Source organism: Parus major, chromosome 5, assembly GCF_001522545.3.
Source record: "Parus major isolate Abel chromosome 5, Parus_major1.1, whole genome shotgun sequence".
Classification (NCBI taxonomy): Eukaryota; Metazoa; Chordata; class Aves; order Passeriformes; family Paridae; genus Parus; species Parus major.
The window spans coordinates 29,753,416-29,775,376 of record NC_031774.1 but is presented as its reverse complement, the minus strand read 5'-3'; the positions used below and the strand labels follow the sequence as shown (position 1 = coordinate 29,775,376).

Below are 21,961 nucleotides of genomic sequence, written 5' to 3'. Positions count from 1 at the left end.
AGGCTTCTAGGACCTCTACAAATGATGCTTGTCATTAAAAAAAAAGGAAATTCCCTTTATTCTTATCACGCTGCTTCTGATGCTGTTAGATAGGCCACTTAGGAAAGAATTGATAGCAAGACCTGAGATGAGGTCTGTAAAGTCTTAATCCAATAATTCTTGAAGCAATATTGAATATGGTACTAGTTAGGAACTCTGCAAACCAACACACTTCTACACTGCTATTTCTTACCCCTTCTTAAAACAGTTCTCATGGGATTAGGAAGATAAATGAGATTGCCAAAGAGCAGATATTGTTGGGCAGGTATGTATCCTCCTACTAGGTACTTGCAAATCCTGTCTTAAGAAGGTGTGGGTGGCAGCACGTTTCTGGAAGATGATTTCCAGGTATTCGAACAGATATTGCATAGTTTCCTACTGACATGGTTCTTTCATATGATGTAGAGTAGTGGCAGAACGGTGTAGATGGTGAGAAACCAAAGGCTCACTGTGGATTCCCTGTCAGAAACTTCACCTCAGAAAAAAAGTGGGAGAAAGCAGCAAGATATCTAAAGTAAGTACATATCTGGTGAGAAAAATGCTTGGTGTTTCCAGGAAAACAGAAAAAAACCACCATAAGATTAAAGGGAATACATACTTCTCCTTTCCTCTTTTTTTAGCCTAATTTCTCTGGTTAGTGTAAGTACTCAAGACGTTAAATAAGCCTACAGCAAATCAAGGCTTCTTAAAATCAACTTCCTTGAAGAAATAAACTGTAAATTAAGCACAGTGAGGAAAAAAGTTGTGAAACACCTTTAAAAGAGAGTGCAGGGACAAAGTGTTTCTGTGGATAATATACACAAAGCTCTAGGGATGCTGAGATAAAGTTGCAACAGATTTTCCTATATGTGTAACTCCTGCTGATTAAAACTTCATCATTGGTGGTACATTCTGATTTAATACTTTAAAAAAAGAAAAAAAAGAGAGTATTATAAAACTAATCGTGTATAAAATGGAGTTTTTGGAGAATGCTTTAGTTGTCTCCAGGTTTTTCTCCTGTTTTTATGATGTACTGAAAGAATTCCTTCTTCGATAGTTACTCTAATGGTGTTCCTTTCCCTTGATAGATGTAATAAATCAGTGTGGTATAGTTCTGTATCTACTAGATTTGCCTGAATCTAAATCCAGGTACTTCTAGTTTTTGTAAAATGTACTTGATGGTAGGCTTTTTTAATGATTGCTGTAATCAAGCAGACTGAAATGTCTGCAGGGGGAATTTCTTTTCCTCCTAACCTTCTATTACAAGAGATTTCAAACCCTTCTGATCATGCAGACATTTACTATGGCATTAATTTAACAAAGTAAAGAAAAGAAGAAACCAGTAAAAATACGTAGAATAAACCAGGAGACTGAGGATTTTGAGAGTTTTGAGAGAAATCTCATAACTTTTTCAAGTAAATGTTACTGCAGGGTAGTGCTGTATGACATAATTCTTTGGAAAGAAGGCAAGGCACAGAGCTTTGAAAATTTGGGAATGGTCATGTCAGTAAGATGTGTGTGGTTCAAGTTGGGTATATTTGTTCCAGAATCTGATGTTTCTGAACCTAATGTTATTCTGATATCTATCTTTTAGGAATGTGCTCTGTTCCACAGTAGGAAGGTAAGCTGTCAAGCTTTAAGGTCTGATCTTGCAGTTAAATTCCAGCATGGTAAGAATTAAAGCTGTTACCAGCATCTCCAGTGTGCAGGACTTTCTTATGAGTGAGACTCGGGCTTTTTTCCTAAGCATTAAAAATCAAAATGGAAACTGTAAAGTTCATGGTAAAAGCAACTGCTGAAAAAAAGCAACTGATGAAGAATTTCCTGTGATTGTTAAGCTCCAAGGAAGCTCACCTGCCTGTTCCTATTTCTTTATTCCAAAGGGTATAGCTCTAGTTTATGCACAATGGTTTCAGTACATGACTTTTCTCTTTGGCTTGGCAGTTGATCAAAGAGAATTAGAGAAAATACTAGTTGTCATTTCACCGTTGTTTTGTCAGAAAAGGGTTCAAGTAGACTTTCTGTGACTGCTTTGATGAACAGAACATCTTTCTGGAAAAGCCATCTGAGGCAAATTTCTGTATAGCATTAAACTGGGACATCATGGATTATCTTTAATATTAGAAAAATCTTTTAATTCCTTGATAGCATGTCTTGTATTCCATTATTGTTATGTGTAAGTTGCTGTGAGGATTCATCAAATCATAAGGGAGATTTTAGATGTGAAATAGTAATAATTTTCAGTATTTTTTACCAGAATAGTAGCAGCTTTTAGTATACTCCAGAATAATTTTAGCAGGTTTTCACATTCAGATTATTCCTAGGAACCTTTCTCTGCAGTGAACAAGCACCCGCTAAAAATGTTCTACCTGTGCTTCAGCCTCCGGAAAGTAAATTCAGCTGTGCATATGAAAAGTATGCTGAGGAAAACTACTTTAAAATGAATGGTTGAGATCTTATTAGCATCTAGAAAGTAGCTAATGATTAGGGCACATTCAGGAGCTTTTTCAGTGTTTTAGATGTTGGGAAAACATCAGCCTGGAGCCATTTGAGGCAATAGTAAAATATACTAATTCCTTCAAAGTATGAATTTAAACTTAATAACCCCCCCCCCCCCAGATGCTGACATTCCAACTAGCAGTCGTTGCAGGAAAAAAACTCAGATGCAGATATTCCCTATATTTGGATAATTAGATACTGTCTCAATTCTTCAATGATAAGTACACGATTTTTTAAAAAAATTTTGTGCTGTACCTAGGTAAGTCTTTTGACTGTAATTCAGTAGGTTGCCTTTGGTGATTTCATTCAATGTAAGTCTTTGATATCAAGTACCGCTGCTTTAGAGAAACAGATCTTAGTACTGGGGACTTCACCTGCAGATTGTTGAGTCTGCTTTGCCTCACACTAGCTCAAAACCCATGGAGTGACCTCAGTAATTGTTGGAGTGCATTAGGTGCACTTGTGGAGTGCATCTCATTTAGTTTTGTCCAAAGTGAATTCCGTATTCATACTTCGTTCTTCTCTGCAGTGTGAACCAAAGTGTGGTGACTGGGGACTCTCAGGAGACAGCTTAAAAGCCACATTCATGAACCAAGCTCAAAAACTTAATATAGACATTCTGTTGTTTTTTGCCTTCACAGGGTTATGTGTGCCTCTTAAAATTCTTGTGCATGCCAGAGGGGTCTTCCAGTAGGTAGTACTAAGGAGACCTTCCTAGAAATGGAAGGTGACCAGGAAGATACTGGCTCTTGAACTGCTTTTGTGCATTTTGTAAAGGTGATGTGGGTGAGGGCATATAACCTTTGAATATTTGGATACTCTAGAGAAAGTGAGATGTCTTTCATTAGCTAGCCTTGAAATGCCTCTTAAGATAGCCCAAAGTAAAGTCTGGTAGTATGTAGAAGTATTTCAGATGTCCAAAACTAGCCATAGAATTACAAATTTTTATAAAACCTGTAGCTGAGGAAATGACAGAAAAAACATGTTTAAATTAATCCTTAGTTTGAACAGGCATATCTGTACCTATCTGACTTGTCCGGTAGGAAAATACATGCAGCACCTTTTCAGGGATTTTACCTTCCTGCATTCACTACATCTCAAGGTGAGGTACTGAGAGAATTTTCTTCTGGTGTACCATGCAGTCTGCTATAAGTGGCCGCTGCTTTAGAACCAACAGGTTTAATCTTGGGCATGATTCTATCATCACTCTCCTTGTTCACTGCCATGCTGTGCTGTGCTGGCATAACCGGTTGTGTGGCTGTGCAGGCAGGGAAGAGAAACAGATGAAAATTAACCTGCCAAAAAAGAAGGATCCTTTTGAGCTGAGTCAGTTCTATGATCTGGTTCAGCACTGAGCTCTGCAGACTTCTGCTTCTGTAGGTGAATGGTGACCAAGGCTGGCAATTTTTTACCTCTGTTGTAAATATTTTCAGTTCTGTTCTGTCTTACTTCTCTTCTATCCTGCCATTTTTTTTACTCTGTGCAAAACCAACTTAACTGGCTAACCTAGTGGAAAACTGCTCTTCTTTTGAGAAATTAGATTTCTGTGGAACAAACTGAATCAACTCAGCAAGGGACCCTCAGCAATGCCGGTTTGAGGGAGGAGCTGGATTGTACAGGTGGGGTAGGTAAAAATGGGAGATAGGACTTCTCTTTCCTCAACACAGCTAACTCTGTTTACTTCACTTGCATCAGTTGTGAAGGTGGTCTTCCACTCCTTAATCTGGCTGTGTCGCCTTCTTTGTGCAACTATTGCTTTGTCAGGCCAGGTGTCCTCCTGGCGGTATTTACTAGGTCGTCCTCATGGACAAGCAAGGACCCTGCCTCTGCTTAGTAATAAGCAGTAAAAAAAAACATAGTGAAGGAAGGGAAGGATTTGCCTATTACAGGAAATTTTTCTGAGGAGAGGATAAGTCAAGACATATTTTTCCATTTTGTATGTAAAGATCTTTGAGTGATGTAGTAGTAGGTAAATATGAAGGCTATGCTACATTTGTACTTAGCAAAGAGCTGAACATCTGAGAACTTGCATGGTAGGTAACTAGAAGAGCTGAATGTTAGATTTCTGCAGTGTTAAATTTGGAAAGTGGAAAAGGTGAACACTGTTACACATTTACAGGCACGTAAGGTCACTTTATGAATGTATTAGTTTTTTAATAGTCAAAACATCTAATGTTTAGTTTTTCTAACCTATTGTCTTGACTATAGTATGCCTGACAGAACTAATTTGAAGACTATATATGTATAATTAATATGCATACACACACAAACATTTATTATAGTGTATATCAGTAATTTTTAAAACAAGAAAAGTGACACATTTTTGCTGGGTTTGGTTTTCCCTTTTGCTCGAGGGCTTTCTTTGGCACCATTCAATCTGTCATCTTACTTGCACTCAGTATAGTTTTTCTAAGCATATCTCTAGCTCAGTCTAGCTATTATGCTAACTTTGAGGCTGCTGGCCTGCTATGTACTAAATTGCAGATGATGTGCTACTGACTTATTTTTCTTCTGTTGGACATCTGTCTGTCTACCAACTACTTAAAACATCTGCATGCAAGATCATCATGTGATTTTGTTTTGGCCCTGCATACCTTCTTGCTGATGAGAACAGAGTCACTACCTTTCTTTTGAGTGAACTGTTACCCATGTGACTGATGGAGGTAACTGGAACACCCAGTATAAGGCATCAGCTGTTTGGACAAGTCAGGCTTTGAGATTCTTGATATTTCCTTAAAATGGGGAAGGGATTGGGTTGAAGATGAGGATAGTTAATTGTATAATTGTGGTCAGTGGACCATGTGTAAATTAAATTTAAGTCTTTAACTACAACTCAGAAGCTTGCTGGTCCATGCATTTGTCTAATATTGTATGTTTTCATGGTCTCCATGGCTACTAATTATGTACAGACCATGGTTTGGGTATTGAAACGCCGTATGCAGAGATAAATTGCAAATGTAAGCAACATCTTCGGTATTAAGGTATATCTATAGTGGAAGTGTGATTTTTGAAATAGCAGAAAATACTGAAATCCTGTAGTCACTATAAAAATCATAACATAAAAGAACAGTCTGGCTAGAAAAATGTTAAGAATTCATAATAAAACCACAATTTTACAGGAAGTGTGAGAAAAAGAAACTATAGAAGGAATTAATAACCACGTTATGTAAAATCAAAACAGTATCATAAGGGATAGCTTCTAGCAAAGAATGTAAAGACCATGGTTATACAAATGTGGTGTAAAGGCTGTTAATGGACAGCAGACAAGCTCAACGGAGAAAAGATTTGTGTGCTTAAGGATTATGCATTTGTAGGTAGGTGCAAGCATCCTGTTCACTAGAAAAGCTTAACCAGAACAAAATTAGGATATTATTGCTCTATTCTTCCCATAAAAACAAACTAAATATTCTAGATGTTTGTAATCCCAGTAGCCTCTCCTTAAAAATCCCTCACTGAGCCTCATTCAAAGCTGACAAATATTGAGTCTTTTAGCAATTCTTTATGAGTTAGTTTTTTACTCCATTGTGTTAAAGGTGAAATTAATCCCACCTAGAGCTCTCATCTGTCCATGAGCTCTCATTTATCCCAGCAAAATTATTCCTATATACGGTGAACAGAATGTGAACTAGTCCAGATGATAGTATTTTGCCAAGCCAACTTTCAGTGAATTTCTTTCCGTTTACTATGAGTAAATGCTTGTGCCCACACAGTAGAGAAGGGAACAAGTTGCTGCCAGTGTAAAGAAAGTGGGAATTTTTTTCTTTTGCTAATAATGCATGAGAAAAACGGATCTTTTGCCAAGATATTAGTAGCCCATGTATTTGGGAAGTATACTGTTGCCAGGCCCTCAAAACTTGTATTTTTACTGTAGTGCACTTTTATCAAAATCAGAAGTTACATTATTTGAGAAGATTGCATGGATACAATTACACTTGGTAGCCTTGTGCACCACCCATTGACCATTGATTTCAATTTCAGAGGCAGTGACCTGGGGCTACGTATAGTGCTCCAAAACTCAATTACCAGTCATTCACTTAATCATGCTCACAGAAGCATATGCTGTTTGTGTGTCTGTAAGATATTTCTCTCTTTTTTGGATACAAAATGATCGGCCTCCTGGTTTTGAAGTAATTGTGCTACTTCTGGTGATGTCTGGTTGATCTGTGAATCTGCTCCTGTTTTACTTATGTCTCATCTTCCTTCAGGAGACCATTTGATTCTGTTTATTTTAATTTTCTTTATTAACCTGTATAGAATTACTGGATATTTATTGAAGTTTCAGAATTTAATTATAGCTCCTATTACAACTGATTAAAAAAAAAAAAAGTTTTGAAAAAAGGTGATGAGTGGCAAAGTACTCCCAAGAGTTTCAGCCGTTCCTTTTCCCCCTTAATCTCACCATGGATCAAGATGCTTGAGCATACTGCTTTCTTAATGACAGCAAGAAAATAAAGCATTAAAAACCTTAGCTCTTCTTTAAAAACAATAGAAGATAAAGACGTGAGGCCAACAGATTCCTTTGCTGTAATTTTCTTCCATGTCTGACTTTTCATCTTTATATTTGGTGTAGATTGTACTGGCTAAATACTGGAAATGGCTTTTTAGTGCTTTTCTGGTATTTTTCATTGAAAAGACTTTTCAGTTACTGTTATTTCTGTTCTTGTGCAGGTTTTATTCTTTTGTGAATTGACAAAGGCATACTTCCTTTGGGACTGACTGTAATATCTTTCATTGCCTGTAACATGACAGGTTATACTGAAATCTTTCTCAGCAGTGTTGTTTTCTTGTTTATTTTTTTTTTCTTCGGATGTATGTGTCTTTATAGAACTTGTTGATCAAATACATCATATATCTCATTGAGATTATTTTTGGTGTTAGATGAAAAAGTCAACCTCTTGAATGCCATTAGATTGAGTATTTTCTTTCAGAATTTCTACTAAATGTGAAGTGCTTCTTTTCTTGGAACTTTTTTATTTGTACCTGCTTTGAATTGACATCTTCTGGAATCTCAGGATATCATCAGGTTATCAGGTCAACAGTTGCAATTACCTTTTTCTCATTTCTTTCTTACTTTATTTTTTTTTCTTAAATCTGGCAGATGACAGGGCATTTCTTCCGCTTTGCCTCACATTCCTGAATGACTTCATAGGCAACTCCATGAAAGGTTTTTTCCCATAGTCCATCTTTCTTGTATTAGCATAGCTATGAGAAGAATGTGTTTTAATTGCTTGTAAATATTACCACTTTTGACCATGGTTGTTTCTTTCATTTTGCAGCCAGTGATCTTTCTAATAGTCTGTTGTGCAGGAGGATATATCTGGAGAATGAACTGCTTTAGTGCAGTAAAAAGGAAGTAATTGAAAGAAATCACTAAAGGATATTGTGGTTGGTGCAGCAGCTGAGCCCCCACCCAGAGGCTTACTCACTGCCCCCAGGCAGGATGAGGGACAGAATTAGAAAAGCAAAAGTGTGGAAACTCATCAGCTGAGACAAGGGCAGTTTAATAAGTGAGGGAAAGGTGTGTGCCTTAATGAGATCAAGCTAGACAATACCCACTGCTCTCAATTTACCAGGCCAGTCATCTCCTTGTAGAAAGTAGATTTTGTTAGGCTGGTCTCTGTGTTCTGCTGCATTTTTTTATACCTGTTAGCCAGACAAGTAGAAAAGTCCAATTTTCCTTTGTATGTGACCTTCTACCAGACAAAAAGTACCAATAAGAAATTGTATAGCTTGTTCTGCAAATTTATCTGCCCCCTTTGTTCAGGAATGCAATTTGTAGATCATTGCAAGGAGCCAATACCCACTGTACGGCTTTGCCATCTGGTACAGATCCTGTAGGATGAAGGAAGACTTTTATGAACATATTTTGTCAGTTTACATTGTTGGTTAATGGTTTGTCTACAATTGGTGAGTAGCATTTTTACTTCTCTCCTGTGTTAGCTTTTTGTAGCTGCTGAAAAAGCTTAGGTGATTCATCTCCTTTTCTTGTCCCTTCAATGGAATGGAAATTCAGCTTCCATACTTTCAAGGAGTTTCCTTCATAAGGAAAATAAAAAGTATACATTCTAACTGTAAGTTCCATTTGAGTCAATATAGTATATTTGCCCCGTTCCCCTGGGCTGTTACACAACTATCTAATGTCAATTACTGTGCATTGATGATGCATCTTAAGATACAAACTGTTTCTTTAAATTTTTGTATGTGAATGTAATTGAAGAAAATCCTTTTTTTGGGTGCCAAAATGAGATCATTTGAGTAAGGATGCGATTTAAAGCTGTTTAAAGCTCACAGTGCTTCACAGCTTGACACAGTTCTGTGATTTATTCTATATTAGATGTAATTTCAGATACTAGGTTGTAACTGATAACATTATTCACTGTGCATGAAGTTTTTTCTGCCAAAATACATTACTTTTTATTTATACATTATGCAGATTTCTTTTATTTATGTAAGTACTTTGCAAATGCTCAGGTAAAAAGGTAGTGAACTAGATAGAAACTTATATGCTACATAAGGCTGCATACTTAAGAGTTTATAAGTCTCTGAGGACAAGAGCCAACACCCAACTTACATGCAAGTCCTGAAATAAACTTGAATTCTTCTATTAGCTTGGATTCACCCATAATTAACTTTAGCTACTCTAGCCTGACTTTTAAAATATAGCTTACTAGGTAAAAAACACTTGCTGGTTATTTAAGAATTTCAAGAGAACTAGTATAATGTAATACATGAGTTAAGACATCCTAGAAGACACAGTCAATTTGAGTATTAAATGAGATGCCATTTATTAAATTTGTATATAACAGCCTCTGCATCAAGGGCCTACATACCACTTATTTATTTATTATTTTATTTATTTATTAAACAAAATTTAGCAGTTGAGAGATGCTCTTAGAACACACATGATACATTTATTTCAGTTTTTCGCTTTTGAAAGAGAGTGTTTTTTTCAGGATTTTTCAGTGCTTGAATATGGTTTCTTACTAAGCCTTTCCACATCAGGAAACCAGGATCAAATGTCTTGAAAGTGTTGCGTGAACACAGCTTTGTTCTTGAACTTACTCTTTATAGTTCCTTGTTTTTTTAACAGAATACTTTTGTATAGCATTTGTTAGCTGAACAGCTAAAATTCTGCTCAGACAGTTTGTCTACTCTGTTTTAAAGGAATGCCCATATGAACTCACTAGTCTGTTCAAATTAGGTAATTCAGAGAAGTATAATCTGTATATTAGAATTACATAATGTATATTTTTGTGGTATACTTTGCTCTAAGAGAGGGTTTGGATTTTCCCTCAATGTCTGTCATTAACAATATCAAAGCTTTACCTTTCTGGATGAGGCTTAAAGTGCAGTCATTAAAGTAAAGGGAAGACATGATATTTAAAAAGAGTATTTTGAAAGTAACAATTATCTATTTCTTTGATAATTAAGGCTTGCAAACCTCTGAATTTACTGAGGCACTACTAGTCTACTGGAAATGACATACATGGATACATGTTGCATTCCTCTTACATCTGAGTAGTTACTTCTGACTGCATCCATTCTTTCTCCAGGGCTAAGAATTTGAGATGGGAGGTTGAAGAAGCTCCAGTAGTGTTAACTTAATGTGGTACTCAAAAGTATATAACAGTTTCTAAAAAAATGAACAAACATTTCACAGTTAATTTATCATATTGATCAACCTATGTGAACATTACCTTTCTGGTGTGTCTTCAAGGCTAGGCTGAAGATTTTTGAATGAAGACAAACAAAAAAATAGTACATGATCCAAAAGATGCAAGTTGAAAAAAAAATAAAAAAAAAAAAGGAAGAAAAGCTGCAGTTGACACAAGAAGGTGGTTAAGCGTTAACATATAGTGTGATGATGGATGTCAGGGGCAGAGGAGGGTGTTAAGTCATTGTTTTAGACTTGTGAGGTGGATTTACTAGAGTTTGTGTGTTTCTGAGCAGAAAATATTGTGTTGATCCAGTAATTTGGGGGTATTTTTATTGCTCCAGGGAATGCTGTATTAAAAGTAGAAGCAGCTTTAAATATTCTTTAAAATGGAATGCATTGCCTCTCTCTGTGGAGCATGCTATTAGGAGCTATATCCCTAGCTACACACTTGTGAAATTAAAAAAGCTTCATGGCTGGAAAGGTGCCCAAATTCTGAGAAATCCTGTCTTTCTGAAGAGAGAAATAAATAGTCAATCAAAAATAGGTATCTGTAATGCTTTGTAGGCTAGATCCAAAGAGAGCCATAGATGTGGTGATATTTCGGTATCTTAAACTTCAGTAGTTTGGACCATGCAGTGGAAGGGAAGAGAACAGGGTTCAGGTATTTGCATTTTGAACTATTGCTGAATTTTCTTGGCCTGTTAAAGGGCAAGTAACAAACCAGAAATAGTCCCTGGAGCAGGGACTAGAATCTAGGTCTTCTCTCCCAGCTGAGCACCCCGGTTATTACCAGGCTACAGTGTGATCCTTGTTAATTGTCCAGATGCCATAGCATTTTAATTTTTAGCTGGGTAGTTACCTAGCTTTAGCAGACTAGAAGCTTGTTACTATCCAGCCTTTTAGATTCCTAATTAAAGTACTCTTCTGGGAAATAAATGCATGGTTTTAAATCCCCATATGCTAACAGGGAATTAAAGCCAAATTCCTTGCCTCTGTGGTACTCGCTGTAATCTGGTATGTATCTCCTCTTCTGGATTGGTAGTCCCAAGCCATTTGTGTACCTTGCAGTGCTGTTATATAGCCGTATACAAACCGTATATAAACCGTCCTTTCACTGGGGAGTGTTTGCTGCCTCAGGTGTAATTTCTGTGTTACCTTGCACATGACCCTCCTAACGTGTCTGGATGGAGCTTCAGCCTTCTATAAAGTTGCCACCAGAAAAATTAACTGTATTTATCATTTCTGTTTCTAGGGAAATCCTGTGGTGTTTGTTGGATGACTTTGTATAAGACTTGAGGGCCTGAATTTTGCTTATATGCAAAAATACTTCTATTACATGCTGCCAAGAATTCAGAAGCCATGCAGATGATGAGAAAACATGATGCTTATCAAGTATTTTAAAATGGTAAAAGCAGAAGCACTGGTTTTTGTTGCCATTTAAATAAAAATATCTTAACAGTTAGAAAGTTCTGGGGTCACCCAGCCTGGATGCTGTATTAATGCACTTGAAGGAATAAAGCTGCTGGACAACCAGATTTCCTTTCAGTTGTTTAAGTAAAATAAGAACAATTATTTTTTTTAAGAAAATCAAAATAACTAACAGCCTGTTTTACTTAAGAAGGTTTTTCTGTCATGGCTTCTCTGATGTAGTCTTCTTCAATGTCTTTTCAAAACAAAAATTATTTGGATATACTTTAAGATTGTAGCAAGTAGGAAAAAAGTTTTGGAGCACTCTCCCCAGCAGTCTTCCCCACAACCTCATTGACATGCCATATGATAAAAAAAATATTAAAAATTATTAAAAAAAAAAAAGAAAAAAACATTTGAAATCAGTTCTCCTCCCCTTAGTTTGTTGCCTTCCTAGATAAATAATTCTAAGTAGTTCACTGCATTTTTAAATTATGTACACTTAGTATTTTTACAATTATAATTTTCCATCTTAATATTTTGGTAGCGGTTGTTCTATGCAAAGTGATTGGTGTCAAGTTTTTTTTGTTTTGTGTTTTGGTGGGGTTTTTTTGTTGTTGTTTGGTTGGGGTTTTTTTGTTTTGTTATGTTGGGGTTTTTTTGTTGGTGGTGGTATTATGTTTGTTTCTTCCTGAAAAACAAAAAAGTGCTGATGTGACCATGTCCATATCTTAGCTAGCGGGTGCCTTTAGAATAAGATGGTACTGCATCATAATTTCCTGATGAGTTACAGCATCATGATGGCATGTGCTCCCACTCAGAATCTATTTTAAGAAAGGACAGAAGCACTTTCTTATAAGTAATCTTGTACTCAAAAATACTGGGTTGGAGTGAAGAAAGTCTACAAAGTAATGATGTTCTTTTTGGAGATCAAAAGAGAATTAATGGAAAAGTAATTATTTAATCTGTATAGTTAAAAAAAAAAACTTACCAGAAAAAAGCTTCAGCAGCATAATCTCTCTTTTTTGTATTAGTCTGTACATCTGTCCCTATAACAGATTCATATAGCAGAAGAAATATTAAAGACTTACTCAAAGAAGCTTATGGCCCTCTTAATTAGGCAAGAGCTTTCAGAGACTGTTTAATGTTTAACGTTGTAGCAGCCCTTAGAAATTGCACCATGTGTTTTGGAAATTTGTTATCAAGTTTTCTGTGTAACAGAGCATCTGATCTCTTTGCTAAATTGTGCCTATTTTGACACTGGTTTCAGTTTGTCAAGAAAATGTAGTTCATTTGAGCAAAATGATTTTAAGGAGCAAGTCTTAAGAGGCAAACACTTCAGTATTCTGTAAATACTGACCCACTCTTGGACAACTCTGTGTTTTCCCACAATATAAGGGTCCTGAAAGTGTTTGAGGATACTGTGTAGAATTAATGTTCATTAAATTGACCTTGATGAGGTGAGCTCAGGTTTTTATACACCTGTTAGTTCAGATTAGCTGTATTTTAACCCAAGATCACTGTCACTCAGCTACATACACTGTAAACTGTTACAGCCTTATTTTGCATTTAGGAAACAGGGCAGCTGAGTACTATATAATACTACTATATAACAGTACCACTATACAGATCAGTACTATTACAAGAAGAAAAACGAGTACAAACCTAAATATTTCAAGTTGTGAGCCATACCATTTTCTGGTGGACTAGAATATTTTTATATTCTTTCTATGCTGTTTTCCTATGAGCTTCTCATTATCTGAATACAGCTAAATCAAATGTGCTATTAACACACCACTATTTCTTGAATGGCACGTGGGAATAATCAAAATTTGAAAAATGGAGCACAGAAGGGACTGACTTCACCTAGCTTGCTTATTTTTACATTAACAAAATGTAGGTAAGAAATCTTTAGGTCTCTGCAGTCTTCACTTACAAAATTAACACTCTGTATTTAATGAATGACTGCAGTGAATATGTGTGTAGCCAGAATTGCATGATTAAATAATTTGCTATGGTAAGTTTAAAAGGCTATCACCCCAGAGTATCAGAGGCTTCCTGTAAAACAAAATAACTGATTTTGAGAAACACAGAAACTTCCAAAAGAAATTTGACTTATAAAGCAATGTTACATTTTTAAGGTTTAATTAGATGGGATCTGCTGTGAGTAAAAAAGAGCTCTTTTTTTGGAAGTAGGTATACCAGTTTTGCAAAGCATTCTTTTCTATACCTGTAATAAAATCATCTCTCTGTACTGGAATTCGACATTTTATAGGGAATAAATATTTTTATGGCAATCTCCTTCTTAGCAGCAGGCTTTACATGTTAAGAATAATTCTGGTGGAGTTAGTGTACTGATTCATATCCAATCAAGAAATTGAAAATTTCTCAGAGGATGCAGTTTCTCCCAGGTCTCCAAACAGTATGGTGTTTTGGTCATGCTTATTTTTGTGACCAGGTAGCCTGCAGGCTAATTGTTTGATTTGTGTTTAAAGGTGCAATGTACACAGAATATTCACTTCATAGATTCAGAGGAAAAAAACAAACCAAGCCCCAACACTACACCAAAAACATGAAGAGGAACGTTTCCTTCATGACTGACAGAGCATTCATGTGAGCAAAACACAAATGAAAGCATATTGGAGATACCATTTTTGAAACACTGTAACACTGTAAGTGCAATAACTTGCTTTATTTAGTGTGCTTGATACTGGCTTTTGTTCTGTTAAGCAGATAATCTGTCGAGGTTTGCTTGAAGTATGGAAATGTTATTGTTTTGAGCTTCAATACAGGTGTAGTTTGAAGAACTTCTCTTTACTGACACTGTGTGGGGGAGTACATTTCTGAATCTCAGTTTCAGATAACATGAGTATTGTGTATTTGCCTGTAGTGGGAAATTGGACTTAACCAGGAACTAGTGAGATCAGCTTGTTAACCTGTGCCTCTTGAATTGGTTGCCTGATTGTGAGTTAACAATAATGTTTGCCTGATTCCGTTGCATCTCAGTCAAACTGTCAATAAGTCAGTAAATCTTCCATGTACAATTTTTTAATGTGAAAGAGAATATTGCCTTCTGAGAAGTCTCCCTCTTCATCTGAAAAAACTCAAGCGTGCATTTCAGCTTGTTGTTTCAGTTTCCACTAATAGGATAAATTCCTGTTTTCCAGCTGCCATTTTTAAATTGAATAATATAAGTAATCTTCTCCTTGGATGGTCTTGTCATAGTTTAATGTGCATGTGACACGTTTTCTGTTTCTGTATTTAGACTAGAAAAATGAAACTAATATCTAGGATCAGAGAACACTTATTTTTTCCTGTCTTTCTTGGTGTTCCATAGGAAAAATGTAATTACAGTTCTGTCTTAGATTAGAATCAATATTGTATATTAGGGTTAGTTACTTAGCATTTTTACTTATCCCTTTCTTGTGTCTCAGTTTAACTCTTTATTAAAACACAAACAAGACATCTTTTCAGGAGTTTTTAGTCAAATTCAGTAGTTCTTTAAATAATGTATTTATAGTTCTATGATTGCAACACTTTTGTAGCCATAATTTCATTTAATGGTGTTTCAAAGGTAATGTTTTGATCAATAAGGAGGCCTCAAATGTATATAATTATGTATATATCTGTAAAAAAATCTTGCTATTTATCTACTTAGCAGTGTGTCTTTCTTTTTTTCAGCTTGTGTTTCCTATGGAAGAGGCTTTTGCAAATGGGAACTGTTACCTTATTTTTGAGCACTTTAATTATTTTCAATAAAATTTGATAGACGAATAGCAATATCAAAAATTTTAGGCATCTATAGGTGCCTAGAATATCCAGCAAGGAAAGGTAGAAGGACCATCCAGCAAGGAAAAGACTTCTGTGTGAGTTCATCACTTCTCAGACAAATGGCACTTCATTCATTCCGTCACCTATGGAAATTTGGTTTACTGAAGGAACTGAACTGAATGTAGAAACACAGAGGATTCAAATATGTATTTACTTGCTTTATGTTGGGACATCATTTAAGCCATATAAATAATTTTTTATAATTTACTAGTAAACAGTGACCAGTACAAAATGTTTCAAACTTATTTTCAGTTCACATCCAGAAAAAAAGATTTTTCTGAAGTGCAGTAAATTGGTGGAGGATGTGTGTGCTTTCGGTATGTTATATTGTTTTTTGGTCTGCTTTCTCACAGTAATGGCTTGCCTGTTTCAGTCCTGCTAAGCTCTTGATTGCTGTGACACATTCTGTTAATCATTATTTTAGGATAGGATGTTGAGTTGCAGGACTATGGTGTCGAAAGATATGTGACCGAAACGGAATTCATCTCAGCTTGCAGTATAAAATGAGAAAGAACAATGGGTTGTAAATGAGAAGACATTGCACCATGAAGGAAGAGGCAAGGAGGTCTCTGCACAAGTGAAAATTAAATTTAAAAAAGAAAGGTTCTTATTAAAAATTTCATTGGGTACTCTAGCACAAGACAGCTGAAAGTAAGCAGCGGAACTTTTTTTTCCTCCAAAACAAAATGTCGGGTTTGATCTATGATTGTGCCATAAAGGATTATAAAACATGCTCTGGGTGTACAGAGCTCTTTTTAAAATTTTTTTTTTTAAATTTTTTTTTAATTTTACAGAAACTTAATGAGCAAGTCCAGGACTATACTCTGTGTGTTCTAGCTCATTTCTCCTTGCACAGTTTGTTATAGACATGTTTTTCCTGAAGTTGCCAAAATATGAAACTGCTGAAATTTTTTTGCTCCCAACATGTTGCACTTTAAATAGTGACTCAAGATTTGTATGACTTTCTTAATATACTGTTCTTGTTTTTATGGAAAACATTTTTTTCTATGGAAAACAATTTATTTTTGTAAATAACACTCAACTTTTATTTTCCATGCAATGTCCATGGTCAAAGGTAAAGACTGAGTGGCAGCTGGCAGATATCAAAGAACTGCTTAGTATGCTATTCATATTGTCATATTCTCTGTAGAAGATAATTCTAAAAAAACCCTCTGTGTTCTAAAAAGTGTTACAGAAGTTCATAGCATTAAATGAGTGATAATGTTTTTAATTTATTCAGATATACCAACATTAGGCTTTTATGTTGCATTTCCTCTTTCTTTATTATAATACCTTCTTCCAGTCACTCCCATCCTCACATCCATTATTCTCTCCCTAACCCAGACTACGCAATAATGTCCCATTTCGCTTGCATTCTTTCTGTTCAATTACTCTTGGAGGAAACGTGCAGAAAAATCAGTTGTAAAAAGAAACTGGATTATTCCCATGCAGTCTGAGTGCAGAATTGGTGCAGAATGCCAAGATCAAAATTATAGATGCTAAAGCAAGTGTTTCTATGAAGAAGTAGTTTGACGGACTGTAGAAAGAGAAATAACATTTTACTTACAGTCTGCTAATTACAGAAGGTGTACTCTGTGATTTTTAGTGAAGTTCAGCTTGCATAAAAGGGAGAAAAATCAAAAAAATCAGACTGAGCATATATAAATTGAGGCAGCTAGCTAAAGGAAAGTCAGAAAGAGCAGCTGAATGGTTTGTGATGCTGTGCAATCCATTTATAGTCATTATATGAGACTCAGAACTGGAATGGGGGCTGCAAAAGGAAAGGCTTTAGTTTGCTGACCTCTAGCTTCTTCAAATGGTGCAATGTATTAATCTTGGTTCTATCTAGATCAGGAGGCCGTTACTGTGCCCTGCATCTCCCCTGTAGCCTGTGTACCTGCATCTCCATTCTGTGAAAACCAAGCTGTGAAGGTGTGAAGGAAGCGCTCCTGCTTCCCCCAGCAAGGAACAGGCACGTAGCCATCGTAAGCGCTACTCGGCAAGAACGGCAGAGTACTCTCCTCTGTTTCCCCGGGCTTCGGTGCAGTATCAGAAGACCAAAAAATTAAAGGTGACATGTTGAAACTGCAGGAGAAAGGAAGTTTTTACTAAGAAAATGATGTAATTTAGAGGGGGGAAATAGATCAGAGAGGCTGTCAAGTTAAATGCAAAAGTAAGAAGGCAAGCCCAAAAAAGACTTTTGAGAATCAACTTGCTAAAGGCATAACACCTAATAATAACTAATGTTCATGGTATCAGGGAGCTGAAAGTTTATCAGTGGTGATGGGGTCAGTAGCTGATCAAGATGTAAAAATAACAGTTGAAGAAAATAAAACCATCATATAAAAGTTAAGTATGTTTGGAGAGTTTTTTTATTTTTTTTTAACATGATGCTATTTCACCTTGAAGATTTTTAGCAAGGGTTACTTAAGCTGGGGTAACAGAGCTCTGAAAGGAAGTGTTTGGTTGCTTTTTTAAGGGAATATTTAGGGTAATTATAGCAACTTCAGACCAAGAAGTCTGGATTCTGCATTGATCACACTTCAGAAGCTATAAAAGAGACTACTACGTTTTCAGCTTATCTGCTAGTGTATTGGGGAAGGATTGATACAGATTTTCCTGAGGTTAATTCACTCAGTCTGCCAGAGGGTTTTAAAAATATCTCATGATGCCTTCAATATGAGGCATATGATATAAATTTGCATTTTCAAAATGCTTCAAATGGCTCTTAAAGAAATTAAAGTGGCCTGCAATAAGAAGCAAAGTCCTTCTACTTAATAATCAGTTGGTAATTAAAAAAGTGTATGAATAAATTGTCAGACTTCTCAGTAGAGGCATTTACAAACAGAATCATGTAGGAATCAGCTCTGCAGGCTATGATGGTTAACATAAGATAATACAAAACAGCTTCTGTACTATTTATTGCTTCTCATACATCAAGTTGCAGGAGGCATAAATGAAATTATAGGTTAGTAGTTTTAATTATACATATCATTACAATGTCTTTGGAGTTAACCTATACTTGGATAAAATTTGTACTTCTAGTCTTTATAGTTATAGTATGTAGTAGTGATCAATTAATTTTTTACAGTTGCTGTAAAAAGATTTTACTTGCCATTTTTAGAATCAAGGTAGCATATGCTATTTATATTTTTACATAATTTTACAGAAATGAGCACATAGATTTGCTCAAGTATGGAAAAAAATAATTTGGCAAATGGCAAATATTTAGGGATTCTACTGATTTCTTTGAGATTTTGAAAACACTTTCTTACTCTGTAAAATACATTTGATACTGATTTCCACTAAGACTGAGATTTTCCCATTGTTATTAATGATACTGAAAGCTACATGGCCTTACTAGTGATCTTAGTTTTAAGATCAGGGTCATTAATTTGGGGTTAGGGAGGAATTGTCTAATGGGTTAGGTTGAAAACAGTTGTACTTCTTTAGTCTTTAATTGTGAATGAAGTTCTGTTTCCTCAGATTGTCTGAATCACTGGATGTATTTCTCTGTAATTTGGCTGGATACTTGCTGCCAAAGACAGAAATAGAATGCAAGGACTTGGGAGGAATTGAATAGTGAATGTTAATATGTTACTTTCTAAGTTCCTTGCAGGAGAATCTTCTAATAAGCACCAACTGTCACACTGAAATTAATAGGAATGCAAAACATCACACTCTTTATTCAGTCTTCATGTAATACAAGCTTTTTTGCTTAATTGTCTTTGTCTTGTCTGTTTTTTAGACTACAAATCCTAATCTCACTTGGGACCACCTACTGCTATTGCAATGCAAGTCATATTTAAAATTATTAGGAAGTACTCTCAGTGTCTAATTTGTTTTACATATGCTTAAATACTGTTGTAAGTATATTTACACTAGAAAAAGTACTGCTTAAATGTTCTAAATTTAGGGGTGGAGGAGCTTTGTGAAGACTTCTTACTTACACATATTTAGCATTCTGTTGTGAATTTTCCCATTAACTTAAATTAAACGTTGGTGCTCTCAGTGGAAATGAATATGTAAGTCTTCACAAGGTTGTGTTTTAAGTGCTGAGGGAACAAGTGAATACAGTTGGAAGAGTGCAAAGTAACAGCATGTGTTTGCCTGTGTGACTGTCAGTGGTCAGAGCATGAAGTGATCTGCATTGCAGGATTGCACAGCAAACAGACAGCATATTTGCAAATGGTAAATAAAGTTTCATTTAAGATTAGCACAGCCATACATCTCCTGAATTCAGTGCAAATAACAAAGGTGTAATATTATCTGCAAATGACTTACACTAGGATTTTGTTCCTGTTTCTAAAGCCACTGAGAATTAGATAAAAGCCTGAAAATACTTCAGTAACTATTTGTAAACTCTTTTGTCTTATTTACTTAGTACCCTGATTTCTCATACAGTGTTGCACTGTTGTCAAGCTGTGCTGCTTACTTATGATTGGTATTAATAGCATTTACATTCATTAATATTTATGAGTTGAAAGTATAGATGAGTTTTTAGAAACAGTGTAATGTATTAGGGTCAAAAATCAGGGGTAAAAACCAGAAAGTATTTTGGGCTGCAGAACAGCTAGAGAAATTGAACCTGGGAACTGTGTTTCACAAATGAAAGATTTGATTTGAATATAAAATTATTTTCAATAAAAGTGGAGAAAAAGGTGCAGCCAGTGTGAGAGTGTAGTGCGACAATGATGGATGCCAGAAGTATCACCTGTGTCTCCCACACACTCCTTTGCTGTTAGAGATGAAGGCAGAATCTGTGCCGTAGCTCACCAAGGTGTGGAGTGCTGATGAGGCATTTGGCCCGGCTGGATCTGGGGCCAGGCCTGTGGTGTCGGCTGGTGTGTGCACAGTGCATCTTCAGCAATCCCAGCCCCTTCCAGCTTATGGGATCTGAAATACCTGTCAAGAAATAATAACCTGAACTACTGAATTTGTTTCAGCTCTGCATTTCAGAACTCTAGGGTAGACCTTGGCTTATTTAGTCCATCTGTAGGCTTATTCTTTGATAGGTTTATGCGGGAAAATGCAGATCTTGACCAGAACTGGGTTGCCCAGCACATTGGCCATCTAAATACTGGCTTCTTGCCTTCTGCTGTAGACTTGGCCCTAGTTTTGGCAAGGAGGTAAAAGAGTTCAGCTTTATTTTCATCAAGTAGTAGAAATTCTTGCCAGTTTAGTAATAGATGAAGGCTTGGCAGTATTCTTGATGCCCATTCCCCTGCTTCCAATCTTGGCCTTGAGATTTTGGCAATACAAGTTTCCTGTGCTGTGTATAACCATCATTCTACAACAGTTTTGATCTCTAGGCATGGGAAATAAAAATTTATGGTAGATAGCAATTATTCAATGGGCATCAGATTAAAGTATTTTCAAAATAAGCATTTTATAAAAAAAACCCTCCAGTGTTTTTTAGTTGAACATTGCTCCCAAGAATCCCATTAATTCAGCCTGCTTGTCAAGGAATGCTTTTCCCTTCAGTAATAATGAAGTTGGTGTGGTTCTTACTTTACAAGAAGTTTTGCTGTCCTAAAATTGGCAGGCTGTAGGCAATTCTGTGAAAGAGAGCTGATGCTGTTCAAGAAGAATTGCAGCTTGCAGTTCTATGCAAGTGACCGACTAAACAAATAAAGTTCATTTTAAAACAAAATCTGTTCTAAAGGTTTGGATTTATTTAGCTGGGGTTTCTTTTTACGATTGTGGGGAAGTGCTGCCATGGACAACTTGAATGCACAGGTCTAGAGTGTGCTGTCAGATTAAGGGCTTTGGTTTAAAATAACACATGCTGTTGTTCTGCTCAGAATTTTAGAGTTCTATATTCAATTTTAGAGTTCATCTGAGAGATATCAAAAGGCAGTATTGAGAGATGTGCACGTGTTAAATGTAAAAATTTTCTTATAATGCTAAGCATGCCTTTGGCATGTTTTAGATTTTACAGTGGTGTAATACTGTCCATAAGAAAGAACAGATGACAGCTGTACATTTTTGTTACTTTATTCCTTCAGCTTTGTTAGAGTTCTGAAGACTGAACTGCGTGCAGTTTTCAGTAGCTTCTCTGGGTAAAGGAGCATGTCTTGTTGCTTCATGAATGCAGTAGTGCTTGCCTTTTGTTCAAACCTCTTGACTGTTGTCCCTCTCACCAATTGACACAATACTCACCAATTATTTGAATCTAAGTAAATTCTTCTAAAATACAACAGTTGATTGCTCTAAATGACGGAAAAGCCTATCTGAATGTGCTAACTTCTCTGTTGGTAATGAAGTTATATTTTTTGTTGCTGCAACGTGTTTTGCATGTTTTGAAAGTAATTTTAAGGTTAGTGATTATGAGAAGGTCTCAATGGAATTTGGTCATGCTGTAGCAGAACATATCAATGCTTCTTGCAGATCTCAGGTTTGTCTGTCTAGTAGTGAACTACCTCGTTGTTGGAGTTTAACCCCAGTCAGCAATTAAGTGGCCGTGCAGCTGCTGGCACTTCCCCCTCCCTTCTCCCTGCTGTGGGGAGGAGATTCTGAAAAAAAACCTCTTGGATTGAGGTGAGAACC

At 36.0% G+C, this 21,961-nt stretch overlaps 1 protein-coding gene and 1 long non-coding RNA gene across 28 annotated transcripts in view; both read left to right on the top strand.

Moving 5' to 3' along the window:
* Nucleotides 1-441: 441 nt before the first annotated feature.
* The window catches only part of GPHN (gephyrin), a 264,585-nt gene continuing 243,065 nt past the window's right edge, over nucleotides 442-21,961 (top strand). For 24 of the 27 annotated variants that reach the window (XM_033515125.1, XM_033515127.1, XM_033515115.1 and 21 more), the window contains exon 1: nucleotides 535-553. In XM_033515125.1, coding sequence (XP_033371016.1) covers nucleotide 553 — 1 coding nt within the window. In that variant the 5' untranslated portion in view covers nucleotides 535-552. Of the gene's footprint in view, nucleotides 554-21,961 lie in introns of all 27 variants that reach the window. The other 3 variants (XM_033515109.1, XM_015630244.2, XM_033515126.1) reach the window with 2 other exon arrangements.
* On the top strand, nucleotides 1,646-21,065 carry LOC107205630. The gene is made up of 2 exons (XR_001522047.3): nucleotides 1,646-14,253; nucleotides 15,263-21,065. It is a non-coding gene; the product is annotated as an uncharacterized LOC107205630 (long non-coding RNA).